This window comes from Salvelinus sp. IW2-2015, linkage group LG4q.1:29 (assembly GCF_002910315.2).
Source record: "Salvelinus sp. IW2-2015 linkage group LG4q.1:29, ASM291031v2, whole genome shotgun sequence".
NCBI lineage: Eukaryota > Metazoa > Chordata > Actinopteri > Salmoniformes > Salmonidae > Salvelinus > Salvelinus sp. IW2-2015.
The window spans coordinates 36,430,523-36,439,446 of NC_036842.1; the positions used below are offsets into that span (position 1 = coordinate 36,430,523).

General features: G+C 41.8%; 1 protein-coding gene across 4 annotated transcripts in view; it reads left to right on the forward strand.

Annotated features, from left to right (window-relative positions):
• Positions 1 to 3,456: 3,456 nt before the first annotated feature.
• nrg1 (neuregulin 1) overlaps positions 3,457 to 8,924 on the forward strand; it is a 165,705-nt gene continuing 160,237 nt past the window's right edge. For all 4 annotated transcript variants that reach the window (XM_023984616.1, XM_070442886.1, XM_023984615.1 and 1 more), the window contains exon 1: positions 3,457 to 4,151. In XM_023984616.1, coding sequence (XP_023840384.1) covers positions 3,563 to 4,151 — 589 coding nt within the window. In that variant the 5' untranslated portion in view covers positions 3,457 to 3,562. The remainder of the gene's footprint in view (positions 4,152 to 8,924) is intronic.

The following is an 8,924-nucleotide window of genomic DNA, read 5'->3' on the forward strand; positions in this document are numbered from 1 at the left end:
GGCGGCCAGCTCTAGGAAGAGTCTTGGTGGTTCCAATCTTCTTCTATTTGAGAATGATGGAGGCATTGTGTTCTTGGGGACCTTGAATGCTGCATAAATGTGTTGGTACCCTTCCCCAGATCTGTGCCTTGACACAATCCTGTCTCAGAGCTCGACGGACAATTCCTTTAACCTCATGGTTTGGTTTTTGCTCTGACATGCACTGTCAACTGTGGGACCTTTATATAGACAGGTGTGTGCCTTTCCAAATCATGTCCAATCAATTGGATTTACAACAGGTGGACTCCAATCATGTTGTAGAAACATCTCAAGTATGATCAATGGAAAGAGGATGCACCTTAGCTAAAATTTCGAGTCTCATAGCAAAGGGTCTGAATACTTATGTAAATAAGACATTTCTGTTTTTTATTTTTAATACATTTGCCAAAAAAAAGAGTTTTCGCTTTGTCATTAAGGGGTATTTTGTCTAGATTAATTGTACACTCCCCAGCCAMTTTATTAGGTGCACCACCCCTTTCATGAAAATGGTTCACTCCTACAGACAGTGAGTCACGTGGCCGTGGCTTGCTTTATAAAGCAGGCAGACAGGCATCGAGGCATTCAGTTACTGTTTGATTGAACATTAGAATTGGCAAAACAAGGGACCTAAGCGACTTTGAGTGTGGTATGATCTTCTGTGTCAGGCGCGRCGGATCCAGTATCTCAGAAACAGCTATCCTACTAGGCTTTTTACGCATGACACTGTCTATGGTTTACAGAGAACGGTGTGACAAACAAAAAACATCCAGTCAGCGGCAGTCCTGTGGGCGAAAACTGCTTGTTGATGAGAACCGTGCAAGCCAACAGGCTGGCCAGAAACAGATGAATAAGGGCGCAGTACAACAGTTTTGTGCAGAACGGCATCTTGGAACGCACAACTTGTCGATCCTTGTCACGGATGGGCTATTGCAGCAGATGACCACACMGGGTTCCACTCCCGAGTGGCGCAGCGGTCTAAGGCACTGTATTTCAGTGCTAGAGGCATCACTACAGACCCTGGTTCGATTCCAGGCTGTATCACAACCAGCCGTGATTGGGAGTCCCATAGTGGCGCATAATTGGCCTAGCGTCGTACGGGTTAGGGTTTGGCCGGGGTAGGCCGTCATTGTAAAAAAGAATTTGTTCTTTACTGACTTGCCTACCTAAATAAAGGTTAAATAAATTTAAAAAAATGAAACTGTAACAGCAAAATTTAACTAACACAGCAACTTGAAACTGTAACAGCAACATTTAACTAACACAGCAACATCAAACTGTAACAGCAACATTTTAAACGTACAGCACATTTAACTGTAAAACAGCAACATGAAACTGTAACAGCAACATTTAACTAACACAGCAACATGAAACTGTAACAGCAACATGAAACTGTAACAGCAACATTTAAACTAACACAGCAACATAAAACTGTAACAGCAACATGAAACTGTAACAGCAACATTTAACTAACACAGCAACATGAAACATGTAACAGCAACATGAAACTGTAACAGCAACATTTAACTAACACAGCAACATGAAACTGTAACAGCAACATTGAACTAACACATCAACATAAACTTTTGTACATATTTTGTACAGTTCTAGAACTTCTATTTAGATTAATGCTGTACCTCAAGCAGGCCCGGCATGACGAATGTGGCAAATAATGTTAGGGGGAAAATTCATTTTTAGATCCTGGTAATTATGACACACCTTTTCATTGACAACCTGTCAGTGAGGAGAGATGAGGCCTGCAACTGTAGTTGGGTTGTGTGACTGTCCGAAGTAACACCCTATTCCCTATATAGTGCATTTCTTTAGACTGGGGCCCTGGTCAAAAGTAGGGCACTAGATAGGGAATAGGGTGCCATTTTGGCAGCGCTGCTGCTTTGGCCATTCGCTCTCAATTCCCGGGCCAYGGGTTCATTCATAGCCTGATGAAACAGGCATCTATCAAATCAAAATTGGATGCCTTGGAAATGATCTACTAACCAGGATAAATGTACACGTAGACAGAAATCCTCATGAAGGCTATACAAAGATACATATTATTCTCCATCTGTACTTTGAAGGTTCAGGTCCCTGCCGTTCTACTTTAAGTTTTAGAGGATCTGACTTTGTATTTGTGAGAGAGATAGAGAAGGAGTGACTTGTGCGAAGGAGCGAGACAGCTGTGCTGGATGTGTCATATGTGCCCACAGTGGGACGTGCCAGATCAATGCAGCAGGCCAGGGTGGGTTAAGTAGCCGGGCAATGGCTCTCAAGCAGGTGGAAGGCAGGCTCCTGGCAGGCTGGCCTCCAGGCCATAGGCGCCCCTCTCATGTGCAGCTGTCCAGGCAGGGCCTGTTGTGGCTGTGGCAAGGATATGTTATAGGGCTGGGGCTGTCATGCCAAGGAATGAGCCAAGTGGGTGACTAACCACAGGCCGTGTGTCCTGGACACAGTGGACAGACCCCTGCAGGTGTTGCTCATGGATTGTGCCATTACCCATCAGGCCCCTCCACAACGATGGGAACCACAACAGACTAGAGATGCTAGCCAGGATAGGGAACATGATATTCTAGAGGCAACTGATAGGACAACAGTCACCAAATGGAAACCTGGGGCATCACAGAGGTGGAAACAAACAGCTCAAATGACAAGAACTGGTTTTAGGAGGTGGTCATTAACTTTGCCAGTGAGAGTCACAATATTGTGTAGCAAATCTGTTGCCTGCAATTGTTATCACTGAATGAAATAAGCCTCATGGTTAGAACACAAATCTGTCTTGCTGTGCGACTGTTAWATGAGCAGGGAAACTGTAAGTAAATTGGGGGCTAATGACTTTGAATCCGTTGTTGGCAAATGTTCTCCACAAGATTCTCAGTTTGGATAAGCTACTGACCAGTCCTGGGTTCACACCAAGTAATCCAGGATCAGACTATTGGGTTTCATCCAAATAAATTGTTTTTATGTAGCCATTTTGTTGTTGCTCTAATYGGAATTAATATCTTGCTGTTTCACAGTAAAACAACCCATAAGTCACTCTCAGTTGTGATTATGTTACAAAAAGGCTTGAATGTAATAGGTTTATTCCTCATAGTCTGAAGTGTTTTAAATTGATTGTAGCCTATTTATCTCACATTTTGTGTTCATGATTCATGATAACAATGCAGACTAAGAAAAATAAGCTTGCAAAAATCWGTCTAATTTAAGAATACAATATCAATCAAAATCAAATCAAGCACATCAACTTCCAATAAAGACAAACAATCACAACCTCAGGATTTTTATCTTCTACATTTAATTTGGTGCAAATCTTGCATGCCTAATGCACAAACAGCAGAAATTGGTGTCAAGGGAGGAAATCCTCTCACACACATGGCACAGTGAGAGCCTTTCCCATTACCAACTCCGCCCCTCTCATCTTGTAGTTTACTGTAGCAGCAACTGCGGGCTTCAGACGGATCACACTTGCTTTCACCATCAGAGCTTAGTCAAATGTTCCTTTCTTACCTGCGCGCCTCATTCAGCCTTTTAAGTCCCACTTACCTCCGCAGCAATGAGGACATACCTTGCGACGGGACAGAGTTCATTCACTATTTCGGTTGTTTGTGGGATTTTTGTGTCCTTTTCCATCTCTCCGCATGGAGGGCTCTGTGGGCTGACTTGTAATAACCTCTCTCCCGTGGCTCCGCTGCAGGAGTTGGTGCACCGGTCGAGAGTTGTGTTTGAGGGAAAGCTTCAAGAAGACGGGCGCAAGAGAGATATCAACCGACGAGAGCGGGAAAAGCTACTCAATCAAAGAGCTGGTGGTATACGGAATGAAAGCGCGGTCCAGAGAATGAAAGGAGAAATTGATTTGTCGTCAGAGTCGGTGCCAAACAGGACGTCAGAATCGGAACCATACCAGGTTAGGATAAGGGTCCATCAAGTATGGGAAGTAAAAGCGGGGGGCCTCGAGAAGGATTCTGTCGTTTCTATTGTTTGGAACCGGGGTGATAACTGTTTGACGTTGACTAAAGACACAAGATACATGTTCTTCATGGAACCCACGAATGACACCTCGGTGTTCCACGCCGTTTTCCCACCTGTCGAGACGCGGCGAGCTGTCCGAAAGGATGTCAGCAAAGTGCTCTGCCAAGAATGTGGTAAGTGCAGGGTGATAGCTCACTCTCTGCTAATAACTTGTAACTTTCTGCTGGTCCATAATCTGACAAAATGTAATTTCAAAATGTGTGTTCAGAGAGGGCGTGTGACCCTGTGATGCAAGGCCAAACCCCCATAAATTATAATTTAGGACAATTTTACAACTGTAAAGCATGACATTGATAGAACAATTGTGTCCATACATTTCACTCAAGGCGAATTGGGGCAGCTGAAGTGAGCTCTGGATAAAGTTAAATATTGGAACGTAGCCAAACAATGTCATATTGTCATATCCAAAATGTTTTTTGGTCACTAAGGCCATGCATGATTAGGCATGTAGGCTAAATGGGCGTCATGAGATGACAAGCCATAAGGTGAGAGAGCGGTGTTACCGGGCGGGCTCACCCAGATGTGTCAATGTCGCCATACCTCGGGAGCTCTCTACACGCGGTGGTGCTGAATGTTCATTGACTGGGAATTCCAACTTCCGTTGCTAAACCGTGGTGGGGGGCACAGACGTCAGTTCACGTCTAGTTTTCATTTACATTTGGTAAAAACTAACGTGACTTCAAGGTGAAATAAACCAAAAATGTCACCCTGTCATAGAATTTTGGTTAAAAGTTGGGTGAATTATTATTTTTTTCCTTATGTACTTGACTTTTTGCAAATCCAATCAGTGTTCTATGTTGATTCAACTTCATCACATTGCATTTTGTTAATTGTTTTGCCCAGGGGACAGGTCGGCTACATGGGCCATTTAGCAGCAAACATCTGTTTTGTGATAAAGTTTATTGAGGATGGAAATCTAGCTATGTCATTCGAAAATGTTAGACTGGACAAATTCTGTCTAAGGGGACAATCACATTTTTTATTTGATAGTTATCCCATCCAGTTAACTGGTATTCAGGGGGTAAGAGTTCATGCTCTCACAACATTTTCTCTTACATCAATTCTCTTTTCCGATAAGGTGATACAGCTGTGTTATAAGCATATGTTGAAGATAATCTGTTACTCTTTAATCACATTCAACCACACCTAGTACATCTCATATTGTCTGTACACTGATGCATTTATTTTACATGCCACAGAGGAAATACAAACATTCAGGAGTCGTCAGACTTTATAATCCATTTTGGTTGACAGCATAATTACCCAGGGGGGGGGGTGCACTAATGTTATCAGGTTCACAATGAGTACCATTACCCAAATCCCCAGGGCATAAAGTGCACTCACTGTTCTAGAACAGTGACAGTCGTTTGGGATGCAAATTCATCCAGTGGCCGTAAAATGCCCAAGATCTATAAAGGGGAATGCTTTTGTCATTTTGGAATGAGGGAGGTCCTTGTACACATCCCAGTGGCACTCCTCTGTGACAAAACACTAATGAGAGAGAATATCATGTCTGTATTCTGCAGTGTCTACACACTGCTTGACTGTGTGTGGGTGGGAAATGACAATTATAGTGCACAATTTCAATAGTATTGATTAGAAGGGGAAAAAATGAATTAAATAACATAGACTCGGTTATATCATATAGGCTATGTTAGATAAGGTTGCCATTCTCTTGTTGGATTTGGCATCAGTTTTTGCAGCCACATCAAATCCTTAATTTCCAAGTAGGCTATTGGTTCATGTACTATGGGCACATACATAATTCTTGTAAGGAGCTTTGGGTTGTTCATGAGCTCAATGTTTGGTTTTGTTTTCCTCTCAACTAGACTTAGTACAATTGCTCAAATATGTCTGATACATTCCTTTCCAAGTCCCGATTCCATTTGTTCTCCATGGAGACCCAACAATGTACTGTGAGTACAGTGCACTGTAGCCTAGATCGTCCCTTTCGTGGAACTACTGGTACAGAATGATGAGTACAGATTCTTTGTCTGTTAGTGATTGATAAACATGACAAACATGACAACCCTTCAGAACACCTATGCTATACTAAGAGTAGATTCAGTGAATGAGTGATAGAGTGGTTTCTGTATAGCCCTGTATAGTCCATGGTGCTATGTTCACGCTCAGAGTTCTGTGGAAGAACTAAAGGGACAAATGTCAATTTCCTCCCCAGCCCGAGGACAGGTGCTACTCTGATGATGTGAGGATGGATCCACCCTGGACAGAAGGGACAGCAGTGGCTCACAGTAGTAAAAAGGGTTTCAGGTGGTGAAACACAGTTTGGCATGAAAAGACCATGTGTTCCAAGTCCTGAAGCAAAACAAGGATCAAAGTAGAGAAGGTTTCTATAAAATACCTTGAAGTGCTGTATGTGAAACGTACTACTCCATTTCTCAATAGACGTCCACACTTTGTTCATTGCTTTTGACCACATTTTCAGAGAATGCATGTTATATGCAAATGCTCCCGAGTGGTGCAGCGGTCTAAGGCACTGCATCTCAGTGCTTGAGGTGTCACTACAGACACCCTGGTTTAAATCCAGGCTGTTTCACAACCGGCTGTGATTGGCAGTCCCATAGGGCAGAGCACAATTGGCCCAGCATTGTCTGGGTTTGGCCGGTGTAGGTCGTCATTATAAATAAGAATTTGTTCTTAACTGACTTGCGTAGTTAAATAAAGGTTCAAATAAACATATATGTACCATTCAAATGCATAGTCAGATCACAGTACATTAATACAATGTAGCTACTGAAGTGATTGCTAAGCAGAGGTTGCTGGGATAATGAAGGCAGTTTACACGGAAGCACATATTACTAAATGTCATTCTGGATGTAGATGATGGAACAGGATCAAGTATTGGTTTCCTGATTCAAAACCGGCTATGTGACAGAGACTGAATGTAATGTGTTTAGCTTCAGCTCACAGGCCTAGAGGATAACCTCACTGTGTTCATTGTCTGTTGCTGCCTCTGTTTTAGTGGGGATTGTGTTTAGTTGGGGGGGGGAAAAGGGTGTCGGAGTCGAAATAAACAATGCCTGCATTCCTGTTGTGAGAACTCTTTTTACCCATCTCAAGAGACAGTAAATGGCTCAGTGCGAAGAACAATTCTTTCAGACTGTGCAACCACACTGCACTAACGTTATTGTAAAGGCAGTTGTATGAGTCCCCTTTCAGGGAGGGAACAGTTTACGCTTTGCAGGGTCTTGGTAAATTCTCGTGAATTTACTATTTAGACCCAATCATGTGATGTTTCTACTCTTAAAACAATGTTTCCAGGACTGATTGATTGCAGAAAGCCACGCCTCCCTCGGGAATGACAAATTTGGATCTTTCCGACAGCGGATAGTTCCAGCTCATTTGCTTGATAATGGGGACAATGATTTGCAATAGATCTGTGGTGCCTGAACTAAATAAGAGTGTTCTGAAAGGACGCTAGAACACAGGAGGCTGCTGAGGGGAGGACGGTTCATAATAACGGACGGAACGAAGCAAATGGAATGGCATCAAACACACGGAAACCATGTGTTTGATGTATTTGATACCATTTCACCTATTCCGCTCCAGCCATTACTACGAGCCACCAACCTCCTGTGTGATAGAACATGTACTTTGTTGAGTCATGTGACTTACTACTTCACAGATTGAAGAAAATCATTCCCAGAGTGTGGAGGACATTGTTCGAGGTGCACAATCAAGGCTGCATTATATGAAACACTACAGGCACCTAGAGCTAGGCTAGTGTTGTAATACAACAGTTGATTTTGGGGGGATTATTAGATAGTCGAGCAATGCTGAAACAATTACTGTATTGTTCTGTTGGGGTAAATAATATAACTGACCCACAAAGTAATTGTAAACCCAGTGTTTATACAGAAAATACATCGTGGACTATTGAAGTGTATAATTAAAGGCTTCTGCAAGTTTGATTCCCCTAAGAATCTAGGCTAGTTGTCACATAATCAGGAAATAAAATAAAACAACATACTAGACATTCTGTTTAGGGAAACTGTAGCAAGGCTTTACAAGAGAGAGAGAGGGAGAAAGATAACTTAGGTGTTCTGTTTTTTAACAGAACACTGTACTAGTGGCAACAGCACACAGAACTGTGAGGACAACTCAGGGTGTTTTCTCATATAGTCCTCTTTAAAATAACTGATCTCAGTCCTCTGTTTAAAGCAAAATCTCAGTCCTCTTACATTTTAATAGCTAATATATTGCATTTAGTTKAAATATGAGGCATAATAATTGTAATCAGAAGATACTATTAGGTCGCAGTTGCAAATGAGAACTTGTTCTCAACTAGCCTACCTGGTTAAATAAAGGTAAAATWAAAATWAAAATAAATAAATAAAAATTAACAATATTATTAGTAACATAATAAATAGCAGAAGAATAATTGCAGATTAAATAATGCTGTAATTGAAAATTGTACATCAAATGTAGGCTACTGGCCCTTTAAGAGCTAGAACATATGCTGTACCCTGTGTTGTGATTATCACCTAATATGCTGTTGTCTTCTCACACTATTCAAACCCTCTCTCGTAGCTCTCTTAGCCGATAGATCACATATTGCAAACAAATAATCGGAACTAAAAACTCCACAAATATATTTTTTCTTTCTGTGCGTTCTTGACAATATCTAATCAGTATAAAGAAAACTGCACACGTTTTGTCCACGAACCTGAGGAGTAATCATTAGCCAAACAGTCAACTGAAACGAGAGTTTCTATTGGACAAAGTCAGGTAGGTTCCTCCCCGTTTTGTTCCGTCTGCTTCCTTTTAAGAAACTTTTTACAAGAGAAATCAAATCAAATCAAAATCAAGAATGGGTGTAATGAATACGCCCCTACATATCATCTTATCTCTTTTATGGCACCAAT